The sequence below is a fragment of the Lacerta agilis genome, chromosome 4 (assembly GCF_009819535.1).
Source record: "Lacerta agilis isolate rLacAgi1 chromosome 4, rLacAgi1.pri, whole genome shotgun sequence".
Classification (NCBI taxonomy): domain Eukaryota; kingdom Metazoa; phylum Chordata; class Lepidosauria; order Squamata; family Lacertidae; genus Lacerta; species Lacerta agilis.
The window spans coordinates 20,936,182-20,960,757 of NC_046315.1; the positions used below are offsets into that span (position 1 = coordinate 20,936,182).

Below are 24,576 nucleotides of genomic sequence, written 5' to 3' on the forward strand. Positions count from 1 at the left end.
ACCTAATGGTCAGGGGTCCCTTTACCTTTACCTTTTATGCCTTGCAAGCAGAACATAACTAGAAGATTTTGGGAAGTGGGGGTGAATTGCATTCCAAAACAAATATACAGTACGGGGAAATTTAATTCATTCTCTTGCTTGCAAAAACTGTATTTATCCACCACAACATTTAGAAGTCTGTGTCTGCAATGCTATACACACATATCTGGGATTGGGAGTAAACCCCATAGAGCTATCTTACTTTTCAGTAAGGTCTGCATTGTCTATTTTCTGTTCTGTTCTTGGTAAATAGCCACATTTTTTTTTTTTACAGTATGTATGTCCTGTCCAGGGCTGGCCTGCCCATGAGGAGGGCTGAAGCAGCTGCCTCGGGTGGCAGAATCCTGTGGGGCAGTGCCCCTGCAGGTGCCCCACTCTCCCCTGTCACCACCATGTGGCCCCAGTAAGTGGGGGGCAGAAGTGGGGCAAGGGTGAAACTGTGATTCAGCAGTCAAAAATGATGTTGGTGATTCTGCGAATGGGGCCAAGCACTAATATTTATTCCACATTAGGTAATCTAAGGACACCTCTAGACTGGCACTGTTTTCAGGTGAGATTCAATCACATATTGCCAAATTCAGGTTGTGCAATTAAAGTTGGTTTGAATCTCCCATGCAGCAATGGGGAAATATACCGGAAAGTGTGCAATAGCATTTTCTTCATCTGACCTCTTCAGAAAACAAATCAGAATGGACGCTCAATAAAGAGCTGACATTGTCTAACCACCCCACATACTTTGTGCAAACAAATCAGGATGAATTCTCAATAAGCAGGCTGCCTGGAAATAACCTAAGATAAAAGAAGACCCTATTGTGAAGTCTTAAACATAGCCATCATTTTCTGCATAGCTAGTTTTACACTGCATTACTTCTTCTTTTGACTACTGTGCTATGTGAATCTGTAGAAATATCTTTTTTTTTAAACAAAATTTATTAGCATTTTCATAATATAACACAAACCCAACCCCACACCTACAAATACAAAAACAAATACAATTACACATAATGTCAGGATTCTTCTTCTTATTTATATACCTTACAAAAAAAAAAAATTCTAGTTCTAAATCTTGACGTTTGACTTCCCCCGCCTATTCTCCTTCGGTTTTAAATCAATATACTATTTCCTTAACCACTTTTCTCTATAAAAAAAAAATTTAACTTTACTTAACGAAAAAAAACATACTTATCTTAATCTTTGCATTATAACCTAAATCATAACCAAATATTCTTATAGCTAAACTTATTTCTTCTATCCTTTATCATGCTGCTTTTAACTTAAAATTCAATATCTCCTTACTTGTTTAAAATAAACTTGTAATTAACAGACTTCACACTCCGATCTCGGGTACCATGACAGACCATTTAAATTATACATTTAATACTTCAACCCACTCCCCCTCTGTCCATTGTCTTTTTCTGTCTTTCTCCAGAACCAAATCTCGAATTGTCTTCCTCTGAGTGTCCACAGATCCAGGCAGCATCCACAACAAACCCCGCATCGAGCCTCAGGGTGCTCATCATCTCAATTCTGGGCTCCTCCGTTTCTTTTTGTTCTTCTTCTTGTAAAAATCTTAATTCCATATCCCTCGCCCCCGAGCTGCCACCTCGGAGTCTGGATATTGTAAATTTTCCCGTTTCAGGTTCCTTTTCCCGGATTTGCCCAGCCATTTCAGACCATCCTTGAAGCACCCCTCCCAGCTCTTTGTCAAGGCTTGATTCCATTGTGTAAAACTTTTGAAAAGCCTCCTCTGTGGAAAGTAAATCCTTTTTATGAATAATTCCACTCAAAACTTGTAGTTTCCGATTAAGCAATTCCATCTGCAAGACAGTGAGCATTTCCTCATCCTTTAAATTAGAGTTCGATGCCAGTGCAAGCACAAAGTCCAGCATTTTAGGAGAGAGGGTGAGTATCAGATTTCAGTTCCTATCTCTTCCTTCCTTTGTTTCAATTTTTTCCCACGACAAACCAAGTCACCGCCATTTCTCCGAAGCCGGAGTATAAAGACCAAAACTTCAAATGGAGATATTTTTTCCCCAGTTAACCCCCGAAGGGAAATCTCAACAGACTCAGTTTTCAATTTCCAAGTACTTTCTAATGATTGTTGTAGCAGCAGTCACTTAAAGAGTTAATTTCTTTCACCACCCGAAGGGAGGGAGGCGGGCTGCCTTTCTTCTTTCCCCCAGATCGTTCCAGGAATACAAAGAGTCAATCAATTACTCACAGCCTCTGGGTTCTTATCAGCTCCTTGAAAACAGGTAGAACTTAGACGCTCATCACAGGCTTTGTCGCCGCATTTACATCCCGGTTGGGGCATGTCCCCTATAGCCCGGCTCCGTCGTCCCTTCACCCCCACTCCCCCTTTACAGGGGGAGCGAGGGAAGGGTTCGGAGCCACAACGGGCACAGCCGGGGAGCCCAGGGTGCGGGACGCTCTTCCCGCACCCCAACCGGAGCCCTGCTATGCGGCTGCAGGGCTCCTGACCCCCGGGATGAACTGGGTGCTTCGCAGCCGAAGCATCCCACGACCACCCATAATGGCGTCAGCCACCGGAAGTCCGAATCTGTAGAAATATCATGTCGCATATTAATTAAATACTAGTTTGGCATAACTGGGAAAGCTTGATAAAATAGAACAGGCTCTGATTTGGCAAAAATGGATGTTATGGAGTTCTGGGAGTTTTTACAGCTCTAGGAGTTTTTCAGAGATGAAAAATTAAAGTTAGCATATCACATTACAGTAAAAAATATATATATATAACCATATCATGTTATGTATAACATCAGCTGTGTCTTTGGGTTAGCAAAGATGCAGGCTATAAAATATCCCTTTTGGAGATTTTCAGTTCACTTACAGCATTTGCTGAGTTGGGAGCCAAAGCTGCATGGCTCCTTCTTTGCTTGTTCCAGGAAGCACAAATAAAAAGAGTTGAAGGAGAATGGGAAGAAGGAAACAAAAGGCAGCTAAGGTACACACACACACACACACACACACACACACACCCCGCCACTGCCAATGGCAACCCTAGCTCAGGTTAACCCTTTCATCCATGCAAGTGTGAAGAAGAGTTTGGATTTGATATCCCGCTTTTCACTACCCAAAGGAGTCTCAAAGCGGCTAACATTCTCCTTTCCCTTCCTCCCCCACAACAAACACTCTGTGAGGTGAGTGGGGCTGAGAGACTTCAGAGAAGTGTGACTAGCCCAAGGTCACCCAGCAGCTGCATGTGGAGGAGCAGAGACACGAACCCGGTTCCCCAGATTACGAGTCTACCGCTCTTAACCACTACACCACACTGGCTCTCAATAATCAATAACTGTATATTGTAACAGTGTCTTCCTGGTTTAAGGTTTTGAAATACAGACAGATTTTGTGGTCATGAATCTCTTGGGTCACATGCAAAGCCTAACACAGACAAGCAATGTAGTTGTCAGGGTTGCACCAGACGAGCAGGAGTGGTGGCAAGCCCCCCCCCCCAGGCGAAGCGGCAACCACGGAAGAGTCCGGAGAAATGGAGGGATTCTTACCTAAAGAAGACTGGTGGCAACACTCCTCAGAAGAGGAAGAAGCAGATAGGAAAGAGGGAAGGCCAGAACAGGAGGAGGAAGAAGTTGAGCCAGAATCAGGCTCTTGTGAGGAGAGGAGCCGGCAGATTCCCCTCCCCTCCTCCCATCTCAGCTGTAGAGCGTAGAGCTCTGACTTCGGCTTCTCTTGACCCCGGTACTGATACCTGACTTCGGCTGTTCCTGACTCAGTCCGTTAAACCTAGGCTCCGTCTGCATCCGGCGGCTGGCTTTGGCATGCCATTCCGTTGGCCCATAACAGTAGTACCCATCATCCTGAAGTCAAAATATCTGATGCAATGACTGCTTTTGTCAGGCACTGTGGATACACAAGTCAGCTTACTTGTGCATAGCTCAGTAGTTGTACCAATTCGTTAAAATTTGTACAGAATTGGGAAGGTTGGGATTTTGTAGTGCGGGGATTTGAGGATTCTATTTGAGGAGATTGGAGTTTGCCTGTCTTCTGAATCAACAGACAGCTATTTCAGCATTGGTAAACATGTATTAGGGAGCCAACAAGAACTAGTATTGTTTACCTTCTCAAATGTATGAATCATCTTTGTTAATAGATGGAACAGCACAAATCATGAAGCTTTGTTTGGCACATAATTAGATATTTAGAGTATGTTTTTGCCTAGGCATAATAAAAACAATGACAACCCATGGAGAACTCTTGTCAGGCAGCTGATTTTCTGAAGGACAATGACTATAATTATTGTGAATGGGCAAAGACTTTTGGAAATGGCTCCAGCAGAACCCCATTGAAATAGAGGAAAGCTGCATACTTTCAAGGGGGCTTGCACAAGAGAATTTCTAGGAAGGTTCAGCCCAGTATATTTGCTTTGGTGTTGCCACTGGCTCCTATGTAGCTCAGCACACAAGACTCAGAGCGCAGCAGTGTATTTTAATTCTTTATTCAGAAAAACGGATTACAGCTTGGCAATACTCCCTGGCCGAACTAGCTCCCATCGAGCAGTCTGCCCTCTACTCCCCCCTATGTCTACTTTCCTGTAAGGGATGCGGGTGGCTCTGTGGTCTAAACCACTGAGCCTCTTGGGCTTGCTGATCAGAAAATTGGTGGTTCAAAACCCCTGCAAGGGAGTGAGCTCCCATTGCTCGGTCCCAGCTCCTGCCAACCTAGCAGTTCGAAAGCACGCCAGTGCAAGTAGATAAATAGGTACTGTTGCGGCGGTAAGGTAAATGGCATATCTGTGTGCTCTCAGTGTTCTGTTGCGCCAGAAGCAGTTTAGACATGCTGGTCACATGACCCGGAAACCTGTCTGCGGACAAACACGGGCTCCCTCGGCCTGAAACAAGATGGGCACCGCAACCCCATAGTCGCATCTGTCTGGACTTAACCGTCCAGGGGTCCTTTACCTTTTACCAAGTCTCCTCCGCCTCCTCCGCCGGATGTTTCTCAAGCAACCTTAAACTACATCGGGCAGGGGTGCCAACTTGAATAAAATATTGAGGGAGGCCCAGGTAAGCCCTGTCCTGCACAATCAATCACATGACGTGGTTCATGCACACCATTTGAATGGCAATGCCCATCAACTCTGTGGGTCCCCGGCCCCCTCAAATATTTTATTGGCAGGCCCCTAGGAGTTGGCTTCTATGATGTGGGGTTTGTGTGCATCTGTGCCCTTTGCATTGGGGAGGGGGTACCATCGCAGCCGCCCCCCAGACATGTGCTGTGTACTCACCCACCACGCCCCCGCCTGCTCTCTGCCCCCAGTGCTGGAGCATGCAGCTTCGCCACTGGCCCTTTGTCCTGCTACACACATAGCCGTCAGTGTCCTTGGACACAAGGGGGCAGGAAGGTTTAGTACAGTAGGAATGACAAGCTCCTGGGCTGCTTCTGCAGACTCTGCTCTCCTCATCCCCTGCTTCGTATGTGGAGTCTGTCTTGCTTCCTGCATGCCAAAGTCTGTTGCTTTTTCGGCCTCCGACCATCCCTCCCCTCTGATCTGTCCTCAGTGTCCCACCACCACTTCCCAGGCTCCGAGTCTTCCTCTTCTGAAGCTTCTCTAGGGGGTTCCTCAGCTGGTACCATGCCTCATCATCCCACCGGTCCCTGATATCTGGCTAACTAACTCCCTACCCCCTCACTTTTAATTGTAATCTCTCCTTATTTTCCCTCTGATTACTCTTAGCCATAAAAGTAAGCAAGTTTTTTTAAATCACATTTTTAATATGAATGCTAAATGTAAATCAAATCAAATGTTGAAAAAAATGGAAAATGATAAGACCACCCACCCACCGCAGCCTTTTAATCTGTTTCAGTGCCAAACTCTTTTATCTGTGCTGCATGTTTTGTTTAGTTTTCCTCCTATATGAGTTTTTAGGCTTCAATCCTATGCCTGCTTTCGTGAGAGTAAGGCCTGTTGAAATCAATGGGAATTACTTCTGAGTATACACGTATAAAGCTGCACTGTTAATTTGTTTTTAACACTGCTGCAAGCTGCCTTGGGAATTTAGTTATAGCTATAAATAGTGGAAATAAATGAGAAAGAATAAAACAGAAGCACAAAGGCTGACTCCTCTACAATAACACAGCAAGTGAAAAGAAAATTCCCTACAATACCAACCACCTTTTCACCTTCACACACACCCTGGGAGAATTTTGATGCAGTTTCAAACAGTCTTTCTAAGTATTATTTTTTATTTCTTTTAAAAAGGAGTAAGATTATGATTTTTTACCATAGGCATCAATTTCCAGGTATTTCCTGTCTGCATTCTCTCTCTCTCTCTCTCCTCTCTCTCTCTCTCTCTCTCTCTCTCTAATCTCAAAAGAGAACTATAGATTTGACAAGCTTGAGGGAATAATGTCAGTCATACAACCCATCTCATTAGTTTTCTATCTGCGCTAATGAGGCTACAATTCAAAATATTGCTCTCTTGACATCTCTGCACTTTCCAGGTTCAGCTTTAATTCCAGCTTCTTTAATTATCTGCCCAAGTTCTCATCTGCAAGATCTTTGGGCTTCCAAAAAGAGAAGTCACATTTCCCCCCTTTTATTATAAAGCAAACAAGTGCAACATGACCAGCTACCTTCCTGTCTCTGTTCCATTAGGAAGAGTTTTAGTGTGATGTACCATGGTACAGATTCTCATATCCTCACTTTGTACTTTTTTTGGGGACTCTTGAATTGTGGGGAATGAAATTGTGCAGGGTCGTTAAAATATACGCAGCTAAGTGAGGAGTTATTTCATATGAACAAGGGCAGGTTGCTTTAAATCATCATTCAAACTGCCAGGACAGAATAATTTTTGGGGCACTAATTTAAATCGTTTTCCATTTTGTAATTCAGTTAATATATTTCCTGAAGAAACATGTTCATTAATTGGTTGCTATAACAATTAGACCATATTGATTTGCAACTAAATAGAACCTTTATATTAGCTCATATTCATGTTTAGGGAAGTTTTTAATCTGTGATATTTTAATGTATTTCAATATTTGTTGGAAGTCGCCCAGAGTGGCTGGGGAGACCCAGCCAGATGGACGGGGTACAAATAGTAAATTATTATTATTATTATTATTATTATTATTATTATTATTATTATACACAGGGCTGGATTTAGGTTTGATGAGGCCCTAAGTTACTGAAGGTAATGTGGCCCTTTATATGTCCAGCTGTCCTTTGTCAACAACAAATTGTTGCTGTTTTCTGTGTTGAATATATGCTATGTGGTAATTTATGGACCTAATAGGTATCTAAAGCCATTACATTTTTTAGTATTAACAATTGTACACATATAGATATATCATGTGAAATGGGACAAACAAGTGGAAACACATTGTCATGCATGTGTACATATCAGATAACCAAGGGCAGCTAGAAAGCTATGTCAGCAGCAGATCTATGTAACAGCAGCCATGTAATGATTGATAATGATGATGATACCATATAATGTGTGGGATGGCCAATGGTTTTTTTCAGAATTCAGACCTGTTTTTACCAGTCATATAGACTGGTAAAATTCGCTAATTCAGCCCAATAAGGCAATTTGATTTAAAGCATAATTTTAAATGCTATGAATCACAATATACCTTTACTTTTTTATTGGAACGGGACAGAGAATACTCAGCATTTCATGAAATAGTCAGAGAAGCCTTTGTTTCCAACTCCATTTCACAGAATAGAAAAATGGCCTGTGTGAAATCTTGACTTCATTTATACAGTTTTATTATTGAAGGGGCTCTGCTCAATTAAGAGGGGTTTGCTTGATTCTTTGGTTTAGAGCCAAACAATTGAACACATTTTAATAAACACATCCAGACACGGGTCCAGGTCCTTCTGAGCCATTCTCGATCCAAATGTAACAGGGTACCATCGGCACACTGATGACACCTTGTTCTAAATCTAATGACTACTCCCAATGGTTTCACGTAATAGCACTGCAGACAACTGAGTGTCTTGCAACACCCTATGGCTCAAGAGATCTCTATGAAGTAGTGAGCCCTCCCACTACTGTTGTGATCTGTCCCACAGCTGTCTTCTGCCTGGCGGCAGCTCACTAAAGTCTCAAATAAAAGCCCTTCACAGCTCAGGTACGTGAGCTCTTGTCAATTGGAGATGCCAAGGGTTCAACATGGGGCTACAGTGGTACCTCGCAAGACGAATGCCTCGCACAACGAAAAACTCGTTAGACGAAAGGGTTTTGCGATTTTTTAGGTGACTCGCAAGACGAATTTTTCTATGGTCGTGCTTCGCAAGACGAAAATTTCAATGCGTTCCTATGGGAATTAAATTTCAATGCATTCCTATGGGAAACCGTGCTTCGCAAGACAAATTTTTCGCAATACGAAACGACTCGCGAAACGAATTAATTTCGTATTGCGAGGCACCATGTATATATGTATGCAAAGCAAAAGGCCTTCCATTGTTATTTACAACTGCTCTTCATTTTTCATAGAGGAGAATGGAAAAGGAAGTGGATTTTGGTTGCTATTACCAGTGAAAGCTCACATCTTATAATACATTGAAATTTATGCTGGATGACGTGGATAGAACCCTGTCACTTATCAGCATTCCAGCTGCAAAAAAGAGCCAAAGGAATCTCTCTCCCTTTTTAGAAAGGTAAAGCTTTCTCCTGTACTGCCAGAACATTTCTAGCAGTTTCACATCAAGGATTCCCCCCTCCCCCAAGAATGGGTGAAGAAAGCATCGTACACAAAGCTACATAAAGAGATTAGAATGGGGGTAGCTTTTCTACACATCAGAAAAAATAACGGTAAAGGTGCTGTATAAAAATAGAGAGAGAGAGAGAGAGAGAGAGGAGAGAGAGAGAGAGATGGAGAGAGAGAGAGAGAGGCAATATAGGGATAAGCATGTGTATCAAACAAGAGACCCTGGGAAACATTTTTCTTGAATATCAGCTTTTGTCTTGGATGTTCAAGCAGCATCACATGTACTTTTTAACATGGGTGAAAGGCTGCTAAATGCTCTCAGCTTTGCAGCTGGGCAGCTCCAGAGAGTGCAGTAGTGGCCGAGAATTTCTCTCCTGCTTTTGCTGTTCAAGTGTTTGGGCCATTAGTATGATCCCCTGGGCACCTGAGTAAGGAGAATTTCACTTTCAAGTGACATTCTGCTTTTCCTCTCTTGAGGTTGCAAAATACCCCAGGTTACTCACAGCTTCCATTTGACCTCAACCTTTAGGTTGGTTACATGTTCAGAAGAAAACAGCAACAAGGATCCTTGGTGAAGCTGTAAATAAAGAAAAGGGAAGTGACCAGCAATGAGATGACTCAAAAAGATTCATTGGGACTAGCATGCGCTGTTAGAGAAGTAGGGAAGGAGAGAGAAGGGTGACTAAAAGGGGCATAATAAGGTTAGGGAGAGTGGGCTGGGGATGGTCCCATAAAGGGAAGGAAGGCTCAATCAGCAGACTTCTCATCAAAAGAAAAGCAGATGGTAAAGATAATTAGTCAGGACTGACGATTGTCAACATCTGGTTGCAGTTTGTCTCACTACATTTCCCCAGATATGCAGAGCTGAAAATAGTGAAGGGGAAATTTGTTGTTGTTAGTCGTTTGTCGTGTCCGACTCTTCGTGACCCATGGACCAGAGCACGCCAGGCACTCTTTCTTCTACTGCTCCTGCAGTTTGGTCAGACTCATGTTGGTAGGGTTCAAGAACACTGTCCAACCATCTCGCCCCCTGTCATCCCCTTCTCCTTGTGCCCTCCATCTTTCCCAACATCAGGGTCTTTTCCAGGGAGTCTTCTCTTCTCATGAGGCAGCCAAAGTATTGGAGCCTCAACTTCAGGATCTGTCCTTCCAGTGAGCACCCAGGCCTGATTTCCTTAAGAATGGATAGGTTTGATCTTCTTGCAGTCCATGGAACTCTCAAGAGTCTCCTCCAGCACCATAATTCAAAAGCATCAATTCTTCGGCGATCAGCCTTCTTTATGGTCCAGCTCTCACTTCCATACATTAGGCTACTACTGGGAAAACCATAGCTTTAACTATACGGACCTTTGTCGGCAAGGTACACTGCTATTCAAAACTGCTTCTCAACCAAGCACAAGGAGGATAAACCAAAGGCTTCTTTTATGATTTGCACCATTTTTTCATAGAAAGTGATGTTTAAAATAATACTTAATAAATAATAAAAATTCAAAAACTGCAAATGGAAGGAATTTGAATGTTTGACTCATGTATGTGTTTTCTTTGAAGCATCAGCTAATGAAGACAATCGCAGTTCTCATAGGATGAACATTTGTTCTCAGCTCGACAAGTGTACTGTGTGTATTTTGGAAGGTGTGCATAGCACCCAACATTACTTTATTGAGGTATTTTATTTCTCCAATCACGTAACAAGGTTATGCTGTAGAGCTCTGGGATAGTCTTATGACAAATTTTCTCTTTCCATCATGCATGACTCTCCCGTTGGAGGATAATGAGCACTCCACACACATGTCCAAGACTAGAATTTGACCCAAACAAGTATTTACCAATTTAAAATGTCATAGTCAATGATATACAAAATTATCTCTGAACTGCAGCCCCAATGCATTATGTGAAACAGATGAAGGTCGGCTAACCAAATCCAATTCACATTATGGATCATTATGCTGCAACTTCTCTGCGGCATGTGCAAATAAAAATACTGACATTTTGAGGTGTAGGTGAGATTTTGGGATGTTTGTTTTATCCCCCTCTATTCTTAGCCTTGTTTACTATTGCAAACCTCCAACTCACCCCACCCCAAAAAAGCCTCACAAAAGTGCTCATCAAATTCTGTAAGTGCTTAAGAAGATCTGAAATGTTGTTAGTAGCACAATTAGCTGACTGGAATGTATTTTTATTATAGGGGAGGGAACCTCAACCAGTGAGCACAATTTCAATTTTAGTAGAGGGGTGAAAGGGGTGTTGCATGCTAGGCAGGATGTATTTTTTGTTTGTTTTGTTGTTGTTCAGTCGTTCAGTCGTGTCCGACTCTTTGTGACCCATGGACCAGAGCACGACAGGCACCCCTATCCTCCACTGCCTCCCGCAGTTTGGCCAAACTCATGCCAGTCGCTTTGAGAACACTGTCCAACCATGTCGTCCTCGGTCGCCCCCTTCTCCTTGTGCCCTCCATCTTTCCCAACATCAGGGTCTTTTTCAGGGAGTCTTCTCTTCTCATGAGGTGGCCAAAGTATTGGAGCCTCAACTTCAGGATCTGCCCTTCCAGTGAGCACTCAGGGCTGATTTCTTTAAGGATGGATATGTTTGATCTTTTTGCAGTCCATGGGACTCTCAAGAGTCTCCTCCAGCACCATAATTCAAAAGCATCATTCTTCAGCAATCAGTCTTCTTTATGGTCCAGCATGGTTTAAATGCCTGCTCTTAGACAGACCAATATTCAATGCAGAATCAACAACAAAGAAACCCTACAAATGTCCAGTGTGTGTGTGTGTGTGTGTGTGTGTGTGTGAAGAGTTTGTTGGCACTATTTTTTATACATCAAAGTATAATAATGTTGCTCATAAGTGTCAAAAGCCTTGGGACGGACGGACGACCTTTTGCATGCATACCCAGTAAACTGACCCGTTTTATTGTTTATAAGAGGGATGAGGTACTTGTGGCCTCTAGATGTTGTTGAACTCCAAATTCATACCTGACCATTGACCATAGTGCCTGGGACTGATAGAAGCTGAAGTCCAAAACCATTTGGTGGTCCAAAAGTTCCCTAACCCTGCTTTATAACAATACCCACTCAGCATCTAGTACCAGTTGAATTAGCCAGGAATCTAGGTGCTCCTCAGAAACAATCACATTTGGTCTGAAACCTGGGAGTTAATATTTCTCTGCACAGCTTCCAAGTAGCACCCCTGCTATTAACATCAACTTGGTATCTTATATGTGTTGTTTGCTACGTTAACAATTTTTCTGTGCTTCTTTGCCAGAAACTAGGCTTTTTTTTTCTTCAATGGAGCTGACTCCAGGATGCTAAAGATGAAATCTTGCAGGTTTGTGATTCCCCATGAGCGTTAAAGTATATACCATCCCTCTGAGGTCTAGTTTCTGCTATTAAATGGATGTTCCACCCAGTTGCACAAGTGGGCAACATTACTAAAGTCACTATCTGTATCATCCCCAGCATAACTCTTCTTCACCTGGTTTATCAGATTAATTAATCTTTGCCCACTGTCTAGCACAGGAGATTTATCCTTCAGCACTACACAAGACTAATGGTTTTATAAAATAAAAATAAGTTCAGCGTAACTAAAATTAGCACTATGCTTCTCAGCCTTTACCTTGACATGTTGTTAACTGCATGGTTACTGAAGCAGCTGCAAATTAATCAGTTTTTGATGCCCAGGCTTACATTCATACTTCAGAGGTGTATGGTTCCCTCTTCTCCATGCTCCTGCTCTTTTGTGGAATAAGCAGTAGATTTGGGGTGGTGAGGGGCTGATTCTGATTGGGGAAATGAGGGAAGATGTTAAGCATCTTCTCCCTCAGCACCATTGTTCTAGCAAAACTGGCAGTTCCACAGTTGCAGCTTAGTAAAAAAGAAAAGAAAACCACTGAAAATCCAGTCACAGATAAATATGTAAAAGATAGAATGGTCCTTAGTGCCTTCAGAGGGGGGACATCATCATCCTACAAAAAAACCCAGTGCGGATGGCGCTGTGGTCTAAACCACTGAGCCTCTTGGGCTTGCCGATTGGAAGGTCATCAGTTCAAATCCCCATAACGGAGTGAGCGCCCATTGCTCTGTCCCAGCTCCTGCCAACTTAGCAGTTTGAAAGCACACCAGTGCAAGTAGATAAATAGGTACCACTGCGGCAGGAAGGTAAACAGCATTTCCATGTGCTCTGTCTTCCGTCACGGTGTACTGTTGCACCAGTAGCAGTTTAGTCATGCTGGCCACATGACCCGGAAAGCTGTCTGTGGACAAACACCGGCTCCCGCGACCTGAAAGCGAGATGAGTGCCGCAACCCCATAGTCGCCTTTGACTGGACTTAACCGTCCAGGGGTCATTTACCTTTTACATTTTTGTTGTTGTTTTACATACAACACCATGCAATAATATAGTGGTGTATTTAAAGACAAAACTGCTGCAATGTGTTACACAGCCTTTGAAGACTGTTTGAAAACTACAGGTCAAAATACAACTGCTTGGATGCTAACTAAGATTAGTGAATAGAGAACGCGTGCAACCAGGTCTTAAACAACTGTTCTGACTCCTGGTCCATTTCCAGGCACACTTCTGTTTATTTTTAAAGACCTACGTGCCTTGGGGCCTGAAGGGTCCTCTGCTGTGACATGAGGCACTCCTCTGAGTGCCACCACCTTCTGAGGTGAGGTGCAATGGGTGGCAACTAGAAGAATGTATTTCTTGGTTGTGGCGCCCTGTGGAATGTTTTCCATAGGGAGTCTCACTGGTATTGACTCTGGTGTCCGTTTAGCATTAGGAAGTGATGTTTTGTAGACACGTGACTTAACTCTGGTTAAAAAAAAAAGTTAATGAAATTGTAATCTGTGGTGGAATTGTTTAAATGCAGCATGTATTCTGCTCTTTGTTTTATCTTGTTTTTTGTGTGATATTTGTAAGCTGGCCTAGAAAAGTTTTTTTTGTATTGAAGAATGGGGTGTGCAAACAAACAAAAAACATAATTCTAAAATATGGAAACCAGAAATACCGCAAACTTCAACTGGGTTGCAATATGCAATAACGTATATGCAGTTTTTCTGTGCCATACAAAGACTAACAAAGGAAATGCATCTGAAAAGAACTAGGTCTATGTGTGTGCTATGGACATGCAGAACACACACATACCTCACTGCCAGAATATAGTGTGGACTCAAGTACAGAATTCTTAGCTTTTATTTTAAGAGAGGAAGTATCTTGCCCTTATGACGATGACTATGAGCAGGAAGTGCCTAATGAAATGTTAGATTCCAGACAGGAGTTGCTGAAGCAGATCTTCAGTGACCTACATACTTGCTCAGGGCCACTCCAAGACATTTTATTGCCTGAGGCAAAGGACAAGATGGCAATCCCCAAGCCCATTCCACATATAGAAGGTGTCCAGATAGGAAGCTGAACTGGCAACCCCTTCCGCCCCACCTGATGGGAGCAGGCTCACTTAAGGGAGGCAGGGCAGGCTTCATGGTGCACAAAGATCCAGAACCCTGATGCTCCTCAACCCCCAGCATCTGCTGCTTGAGGTAGCTACCTGAGTCTACTTAATTGATGGGCCAGCAACTGCTGTTGCAAATAGGCACATTTCGTATCTGGGGAGAAATTCAACATAGTGCAAATAACAATTGTTCCATCAGTGCAAGCATTTCAGCTTGCCAGAAGAAATGATCCTCCTCTCCTCCCCCATGCATTATTCTAGAGGGTCCCCTGATCTCTCCCTGAGCCAATGTGGAGAGGGCAGGGGAAGGAGATGGGGTGAAAGCCCTATTGTTCTAGCAGAAGTCATTGTGTGGGCTTCTGATGGTGGGATTTGTTAGCTGAATTGTTACAAACAGCACTTGTTTGCATTTCATTGCTATTTGGCCCCAGTTTTCCCACCCCCTCTCTATATGCCTGCCAATTAAGGATAACGCTTCATGCACCTTATGAAGTAGACTCTATTCCATGAAAGCTGATGCTGTAATAAATGTGCCTGTTATGCAGAAGCCGCAGGAGCTTTTTGTTCTTGTTTTTTGCAACAGGCTTACATGTCTGCACCCCCTGGCCCCTCTGAAGTGATCTGCATAGAGATATTAACAGAAAGTTGGAAAATTGTGCTGCTGCCGCCACATTTTTTTGTCTTCCTAATGATGCATTCCGCTTGCAGCACTGGCTCTGCAGAGATCTGGGAGCTCTGAGTTTCATTGCTCATAATCTGTGCATGCTACATACAGCAGGGAGAAAGAAGGAGAGAGTTGTAAAGGGGGAAAAGATCCCACTGGTGCATAACAAGAGCTCCCACGGAACTAGAACAAATAAGAGAAGGCAAGAGGAGAGGAGAAAAGTTGCAGTGGAGAGAGGCTGCCTTGATTCTGAACAAAACAATTCTCTAACTTAGATGAGAGGGAGAGGAACAGCATGGGGTGGGAAAGGAGTGGAAAACAGCAACAGAAAAAGAGCACAGCAGCAGCAAATTTTGGCATATCCTCTTGAAGCTGGATGTCCCCAAACTCTGCCCTCTAAAGGATGCACACACAGAATCTTTATTTAAAGCACTGTTCCCGACCTTCATGGGTAAGAGGACCCCCCTTTAACCTAAAAAATATATCAAGAAAATTAGAACATGCATGCTTACTCCTAAAGCAATTTAAGAGAACTTTTACCACTACTGCAAAACTATGGGCACCCTCCTTTAAATCACAGTTTGCACACCACTTGTGCATTATATCACTAAATTTATGGGCATTACCTTTAGAATTTTTGTTTCCCAAACTTAAATCCAGACAGAAACCATCACTAAATATGCTTTCCTTAGAATACATAAGGTGGGAGGGAAATGCATAAATGTTATTTCAGAACAAATATGGCTATGATAGATAAAAATGATTAAAAGGAAGAAGTACAGGGCCAAATTCTATTTGTTTACCTTACACCACCAATTCATAATTTTTGAATCAAATTAGGAAGAGATTACTCTCTAGCTCTTTTAAGACGCATGTTGAAAGCAGAGTGAAAGTCCAAAAGTCTGTCTTTAGGGGAAAGGGGGTGGGGTGGGGACAACAAACCCCCTTCATCTCACAGAAATTAAAATTTGCAGCTTGCCATGAAGACTGTGGACACAGCTGTCATGAGGCTGGTTGTATTAAATCATTCCAGAAATAAAAGACAAGGAAAGACCAAAACTTAATGGCTGTCAGTCCACCAAACAAATCCATTTGCTAAGTAAAGTTGCCCTTCCTGTGCACATTCCTTAAGAATCAAGTAAACTGAAGCCAATGGGACTTAACTTCCCATTAACTATGCAAATAGGTTTTTTATCACCCCCAAATCTAGACCAGAAGTGATCTAAGTGGGGGGGGGGGGGAATACTCCGTATATGAACAGGACAGACATGTTAAAATAAATGTGCTGATGTCATGGCCAATTTGGCGCTAAGTTGTTTTTAAAGAAACAAAAATCCTTTCACAGAAAGTCTAGTGTTGAATAGAAAATCCTTTTATCTTAAATACTGTCAGAACATGGAAGAAATTGAAACACAGACTGATGAAGGATGTCTTTTCTTGCCACTGTTGTTGCATGCTTAATTTCCGAGTGAAGATCAACATGTGAAAATAAACTGTGGATACAGTAAAGGTCTTTATAGACTAATTGTCTTTTATGAAAACAAGACTCCCATAACAACCCAGTAATTACAGGACAGATTGCAGGGACGGAATGCAAACTGGATATTTTTACAGCAAGTACCGGTACATTATTTCCTCAATAGCAAAGCTATTGGAGAAAAAAAATAACTGGGGAATTAACCCCATCTGAGAAATAAATGCAGAACTTCAGTTAATACACGAGGGTTGGTTATAGAATTGTTTCATTTGCTAAAAATGCAGAAACAAACCATGGTGAAATTAGGAAGTAATGGGAAAAATATTTAGAAATCTAGATACCACAAGAAATATGGGATAGCTTATGGGAGAAATATCCAACCAAAACCCATAAACTGAGTAAGATGGGATGAGAGACGACCACAAATCAATAACATAACAAAACAAAAGCTTATAATTGTTGTTGCATAGTAACAAAAATAATGGACTTGGTAGTTTGAGTAAAATAGAGCAAAGGGGGTGGAAATACACTGAGAGAAAAAATGGCAGTTTTAAACAATAAAAGATGTCTAAGCAAGCGGCTAATAGGAATAAGTGAGAAGAGCGGGAAACCAGCTTACTCAATTTTTCCTTTCCAGTTCCTCATTGACTCAAAGCATCTCCCTTTTTGATTCTAAGCTACACAGGATGAGAGAGAAGTTGAGGGCAGAGTTTCACAATCATAACCAAGTTAATGTATTTCCCACCTAGGTACCGTGTTGGCTTTCAACATGAAGCTCCAGGTTCAATGTAGCAATTTAAAACAGATATTTGAGTAACAAGCAAACACCCATGTATGTGCTTCCATCAACTAAACTTAACCTTCTCTGAGAGTTACTGATACGTTACTGTATACCATAGTGTGTGTATGTGCAAATGATATGACATAATAGTGAAGTCATAGAAATATAGAATTGCATAGTTGGAAGCGACCCTGGGGGTCATCTAGTCCAACCCCCTGCAATGCAGGAATTTTTGCCCAACATGAGGCTTGAATCCACCACCCTGAGATCAAAAGAGTGTCATGCTTTAATGCTACCTGGAATGGCTGTAAATTAAAAGGCAGGCAGGCAGGGCAGGTTGGCAGGTTGCTTGGGGCTGGCTGAGGGCAGACTGAAGTGGCCTCCATTATACTGCTCTGTATTATAAATACGATTTCTCTTATTTCTGAAGGAGCATTAAGGCTTGCTTGTGGTGATGGATTAGGCAAAGGTGGGTTTTATAACTGGGCTTCACTTATGGCCTTATTTGGCTGAGGTGCTTGTGGGCGAGGCAGGGATATAAACCACCCTAAACCCTGGCACTTTTCTTTTTTACCCTTGAGGCGTTGTGTTTTTTAGGACCCGCCTTATTTTTACGCTTGCGAGTTGTTTCAAATGTCGTGTTTTCATGCCCTGGGACCTTAAGAGTGAAGGGTAATAAATAATAACGGTGGTGCGGGGGGCGCGTGAAACTTCTGAACGGTCGCGGAGGTTTGTTTGGCTCAATCGATTATGGATTTGGGAGGAGGAAGAACGCGATTTATTATATTTTATTTATTTTTTTAACCATGTGAGGGGGGTGGGGTGCAGCAAACTAAGGTGTTATCGGAACAATGAGGAGGAGGAGACCCGGGAGATCGTCGCCTGAGGGGGAGCCAGGCCTCTTTCCCGAGCCCCTCCGCCTGAGAGAGAAGAAACAAAAGCCAGCGAGGCGACGGCGACGACGAGGAGAAACGGGGGAGCGGCGGGAAGCGGAGCCCAGTCAGAGGCTCCTGGCCGCGTGACGTCACCGCCCGGGCTGGCTATAGGCTGGCCGCTGAGCTCTCCGAAGCGGCGGCGGCGGCTCTGCCCGCTTCATTCAGCGCTTTCCGCAGCCTGTGTGCAGCCGCGGCACTCGGGGGCTCCCTCGCCAGCGACACACAAACCGGGCACAACTCCCCGCAACGGCGGCCCAGGTAAGGAAAGTGGGCGACGTCTCTTTTTCGCCGGGGTTCGCTTCCCGGCGGATCTCTGCCCCACCCCACCGCTTCGTTGCCTCTCGCCAGCCTTTTCCCCTCAGCCCCGAGGCAGGGTCTCCCCTCGCGAAACAGCCTGCGGGGTTGGCTCGGGGGGGGGGGCGGGGGCGGCCGTGAGTGGGGTGGGGTGGGGATGGGGAGCCCCAGAAGGTGCACGAGGATGCAGGGGGGTCCGCACAAGTCCAAACTTTGCCAGCCTCTGGAACTTGGTCAGGCTATTGGGGGGGGGGGGGCGGAAAACACACGCCTACCAGGCTGCTGAGCAATTTGAGAAAATGAGGTTGCCAATGCAGTTTATGGACTATGTATATTTTGATCTATCTATAGATTAAAATTTTATATCTGTCTATAGATACCCGAGATATGTCTACATATCTCTAGACAGATATGTATCGCTATGTGATTCTCCCTGCTTTCCGAGATTTGGGAGCCAGCAGGGACCCGATAGGATGCGGTCCTCAATTGCCAGGGCGCTCTCTTGCGTGTTTAAGTCGCTCCATCAGACATCCCACCCTATCTCAGTCATTGTTCTAGATGCCGCCCGCTGAAGTGTGTTTAGTTTTGGGGGATGGGGGAGACCTCTGCAGCTGGAAAGATTAGGCCTAATTTGAGGTAGCGGTGGTTAAGGGGGGAAATAATAGAAGATGAGGGGAGTATCATAATGGTTTTCTTTTAAGCCACGGAAGACACATTTATTTATTTATTTTCATTTTGCAGGCTGGATCTTCCTTTCCTCCTTAGCGAAGGAGAAAAAAGAGGGAGGGAGTGTGAAGGACTGTGTGAAGGCAAGGCATTTCCCCGAAACATTGCTAGCATCCCAGCTCGAGCATCTGCAGCGAGAGAGGACGAGAGAGAGGATCCTCGTCTTTTCTAAAAGCCTCCTCAATGAGTGCCAAGCTCTCCAAGGAGTTGAGGCTCTCCCTGCCGCCCTGCCTCTTGAATAGGACATCTGGCTCTTCAAATGCCAGTACCACCTGCATCACGCAAATGGGGCAGCTCTTCCAGTCTTTCTCTTCCACTTTTGTTTTAATTGTTCTGATCGCCCTCATCTTCTGCCTGATTCTCCTCTCCCTCATTACTTTCCATGTCCACAAGAGGAAGATGAAGAAACGGAAAATGCAAAAGGCTCAGGAGGAATACGAACGGGACCACTGCGCAGCACCAGCGCTGAGGCAGGTGGTTCGTGTGAAATACCTCAAGGGAGAGAATCATCCAGGGGGAAGAACCACCCAGGATTCTAATATCCAGTGTACTTCTGCTCCAGAACCACAGAAAACACATTCTGAAAGATCATGTTTGGACACAGATACTCCAGGGCTTTTGCACACAGTGGTATTGTCTTGATTTTCTTTCCTTTTTATTTTCTGTGGGGACCTCACCAAAAGACACTGTTTGGTGTTTGTACATATTTGAGTGGTTATCATTATAATCTTGAAGAAGACGAAGAAGAAAAATTATTATTATTATTATTATTACTACTACTATACTATAAGGAAAGAAGCAACCAGAAATCAAACGCATGACAAATTTCATTGCGTTTCTCATTGACTTTTTGCAAAGGGAAGGATGCATCTTTATTTCTTTATTTTCCTTTCAGATAAGACAAGAAAAAGCTGCACAGTGCTACCAAATATAAAGTAATCTGCCCCGAAAGAAAAGGTGCAGACAGTACAATTGTGATGTACATATATAATGATCTAGATTATATATACAGTAACAGCATATCTCTATTTCCTTACCCTTCTTTGTTGGAGATTATCCTTAAGTGTCATGGTATTTAAAGGACTGTATCACCGGCCAAGAATGAAAAAGGGAGGGAGAGATAATGGGGGGGGGCAAGGGGGGCGACAGAAAGGGAGAGACTACCTCTAAACATGCTTTTGGACTTTTGTCTCAGTGGCACTGGCAAGATGAGGGGACTGTTCTGTTGTCCAATTTGCAGTGAAGCATGAAAGATCTGACCTTTTCGTAAGGTTTGTTGTGTCAATAACAGTTCTCCCCTCCTCCTCTTTTCCAACACCATCACTCTCTTTTAAGAGATTGGCATAAAAAAATAAAACCACCTGCCCCTGATTAAGCATAAGCAAATAATAAATGACCCTCCATCAACTGATGCTGATCTCCTTTTTAATGTTTTTAATTCCTCTCGCTTTCGCTCTCTCTGCAGTATCACATACCCTGTGCCCTGCAAAGCTGCGTATGCCAAACAGACTAGCTATGCTTCTATACCTATATCTATTATCTATGGGAGGGACTGGGGTTATTACTCCACAGGAATGTTTTGGGTTGTATCTTTCTCTGTTTCTCTTTAGCCATTTTCAATTGTAACAACCTTTTTCTTATATTAAATCTGGAATAAGATACCTTTTGTGGTAACCAAAACCAAGGTGATTGCAGTAATTTATTTTTATCCTTGAATCTTTGAAAAAGTTTCCACATTGCTAGTGTTGTAGGAAGTCTTATTTCAGATGACCCTCAGGGTCCCTCCTAACTCTACAGCTCTATGAGTCTATGTTGAGATTCCTGCATTGCAGGGGATTGGACTAGATGACCCTCGGAGTTCCCTGTATCTCTATGATTCTGTGATTTTATGCTACATTCTAAGCACCATCCTTTACAGTGTTATTCTTAACTTAGTTTACCCTTCTGAAAATTCAGTTTTGCATTGGTATAACATGGAGATGTCTTCTACTGTTCTTACTGAGATACAGTTTTGGCATCTTCCTATCCAGAATACTGTATGGTGACAACATACCACTTATTCCCTCACAACTTCTCTTCTCTTGTGAATCCAGACCCCAAAGGGAGTGTGACAAAAATGTCATTATTGAAATATATATTCAGAAGGGGGTGGTTTCCTTTCCCAAAGACAAATGAACACAAATTACTTGAGGAAAGTGTGTGGCTGTATGTTGTTAATACTGATAACAAAGGGAACTAAGTTAAACATTGTTAAGTTCCATAATTTCAATGGATGAAAGTAAAGTATGTGCCTTCAGCTGCAATCCTACATTTATTTACTTAGTAATAAGTTCCATTGAATAAAGTAGGAGTTGCTTTCAAGTAAAATTTCATAGCACCATGCTTTAAGTCTCCTCTAGAAGTTAAACTTCAATCCTCTACCTACTTACCTGGGAATAAGGTCTTTGAATGAGACTTACTTTTGAATAGGCATGCATAGCATTGCAATGTTACTAAGGAACAAGTGTAATGGACAGAGTAAATGTGCCCAGGATTGTGATGTTATTAGGGCTTAAATGTACTCAACTTTGCCTAAATGATGCCCAAAGGTGTGTGAGATTGTTGTTTTGCAATTATTATCTCATTTCTTTCAATCAAAAGAAATAGTACTTACAGGAAACACAGTAGATTTGGTTTAAAATTACTTTAAATCATCATCATCATCAGACATTATTTGCTGCCAGCAAGTACCATGAGTCAGTCTTGTATATAAGCCCACAAAATGTACTAGCCTGCAAAGAAACAAAACAGTAGTGCACTGGGGGTTGGCAGAAGATATTGCAAGCTGTGTTTCTATGCTGGGCATGGAAGATGTGGCTTCCATCCTCTAGCGGCCTGCTTGGTTTTTATGTTGGGCACAGAGGAGGAACAAAGCACACTACATTGCTCAGTGGCCTGCATGGAATTTCTGGTAATCTATGGCTACCAGGCCAGTACTTAAATACAAGGCTGCTTTAGGTGAGTGAGTTACCTTAAATTCCTAAAATCTCTTCTGTACAATGTCTGAGGGTGCAGAATCTCTTAGGTTTGTGTTAATTAATAGCAAGAAAAATTAAATGAAAGAAAATTAAATGGAGAAAAATTAAATGAAAGAGGACATCAACTAGATATACCGTATTTTTCCGTGTATAAGACCAGGTTTTCCCCCTAAAAAAATAATGTCAAAAATGGGGGGGGTGTCTTTTACATGGATACACCCCCCATTTTCGTAAATCTGAGTCCCCCAAAATAGGGGGCGTCTTATACATGGGGTGTCTTATAGATGGAAAAATACGGAACATTTCCCTCAGTGATGGTGGAAAGCATAATTCTCTTAGAACAAGACATGCCACTTAGAAAACTTGATTATTAGACTTTAGAAGATTGGCCATGGGGTGGGGGAGCTTTAGAAGATGGGCAGTCGAACACATATTTCCAACACATTTGTGTTGCAGTGCCATTGTGGCATCAAAATACAACAAATTTGGCTTAATGATATTTTTTCCATCTTTCCTCCTACTCTTGGCTAATTAGATGAGAAATTGCTGCTGGGTTAGAATCTATGTCTCCATTCCTTTTAGACAAATACTCTATCAATCTAGCCAGAGGAGACTACTCCAAAAGCTCGGGGTGGTTTATCATGCCAAATACACCATAGCACTGGCAATTAGGTTTAAGCAATGCAGTTATGTAAAACTGGCACCTAACTCCTTAGTTGGGCAGATATGATAATATGATTATTTCCTCTCTGCTCTCCCCTCTAATGTTATGTGGAATACACTTGCAGTGTAAAGTGGTACACTGCAGGAACAGGATTTTCACCTTAGTGAGTACTAGGCCCCAGTTCCATTGAAACCAGTATAACAACCGAGCCATGAAAAAATAATAATAACAATTCCCATTATTTTCTAGGGGACTTGGGCTTTGTTGTTACAAAGTGTAGTTCAGGTGGTAAATCTGTGCTTGGACTACAGGCTGCAAGTGGTACCGTGTTTCTCCTAAAATAAGACACCGTATTATTTTTTTCCCTCAACAAAACACAGTATGGCTTATTTTCAGGGGATGTCTTATTTTAACCGCGTCACATTGGTACACTGCATAGCCATGCCTCTCCAGGCTGTTTTAATGGGAGGTGCCATGTCACTATGGCTTATTTTCAGGGTATGGCTTATTTTCGGGGAACGGCTTATATTTCGCAAATGCATAGAAATCCTGCTATGGCTTTTATGGCTATGTCTTATTTTAGGAGAAACACGGTATCTCACATGACACAATGCTCTTCCATGCAAACAAAAGGAAGTAAGTCCTTACACATAGAAAGCTAGATGCCAGGGAAAGTGTTCCAGCCTCACCTTTGCCCTGACATCTTGTTTTTCTGCAATTTAATCAAATTGGAGGAGCATCCAAGCATGTGAGCCCTGATTATCATTCTGAAGTTGTACAGCCTAGACACAGATTCACCACATCAGTGAGAACTAGGCTTAGGACATCACTAACTTTAGTTGAACTGGAATCTGTTTGTTTGTGTGTGTGCGAGCAAGCCTTTTAATGTAGATAATATTAGGCAGAATCCAATCGCAGATAAGGAAGATCTGTTGGTTTTATTTGGAGAGATTTAAGCATGGACTTAACTCCCATTGGAAGCAATGAGACTTAACTTTGAGTGGATTGTTGCTTCTACTTTGCTACCACTGATTTTGTGCTTTTGGCTTTGAACAAATTATTGCTATTTATGAACAAATTATTATGATTCATACAATCCAAGTAGTGTGAAGTTTACAGGTCACTCCAATGCATTTCAGAATGACAATTCTGCTTGAGTGTCTGAAATCAATTGCCTTCTTTTCTCTCATAAGCACTCAGTGCATGCAATAATTCCCCAGAGGTGCACTGCCTGTCAAAACTTATTGCAGTTATAAAATTGTACTATTTGTGGGGAAAGGTAAAAAGAGGCACCAAAGCACAGAAATAGCTCTGTATTTGCAGATGCAAATAATATAATATCTGTTCATTTGCAAAAAATAATTGTTATATATATATATATATAATATATTATATATATATATATTCCTGTCTGCATCAAAATGTAGTTTGTGGCTGAATTTTTCTGCATGGCTATATTTTACAAGAAGTGAGATACATCCTTTAACTTAAAAAGAGTTTGCTTAGAACAAGGTTTGATTAAAACAGCAGCAATGCAGAATTTATTTTTTTAAAAGAAAACACAAATTGCCAAATACTAGAAATGTAAGGTACTATAATAAATTACCTGTGCTAAAGGTAAATGTAAATGTTCAGCTTACAAAAATAGTTCTAAATAACTTTAAAATACTGCCTCTTTAGGGTTCGTATAAACCGTTTTTGGGAAAGCAGAGCAAGATGTGTAGGTTTTCTTTTAATTTCTTATGGAACAATGTGTCATCTGAAGAGTAGCTAGGATGTTTTTTCCAAAGGGACTCGAGGCACAGAGATTCTGTCAAACCAATTGCTTCAAAGCCCT

General features: G+C 42.4%; 1 protein-coding gene across 1 annotated transcript; it reads left to right on the forward strand.

The window, feature by feature from the left end:
* The first annotated feature begins 18,095 nt into the window (after positions 1 to 18,095).
* C4H11orf87 (chromosome 4 C11orf87 homolog) lies at positions 18,096 to 20,738 on the forward strand. The gene is made up of 2 exons (XM_033146259.1): positions 18,096 to 18,296; positions 19,074 to 20,738. The coding sequence occupies exon 2, from the start codon at positions 19,242 to 19,244 to the stop codon at positions 19,698 to 19,700; it is 459 nt and encodes a 152-aa protein (XP_033002150.1). The 5' UTR covers positions 18,096 to 18,296; positions 19,074 to 19,241; the 3' UTR covers positions 19,701 to 20,738.
* The last annotated feature ends 3,838 nt before the right edge of the window (positions 20,739 to 24,576 follow it).

What these genes read in the sequence shown, in the direction of transcription:
- C4H11orf87 (XM_033146259.1), top strand. Translation starts at nt 19,242, where the DNA reads ATGAGTGCCAAGCTCTCCAAGGAGTTGAGGCTCTCCCTGCCGCCCTGC.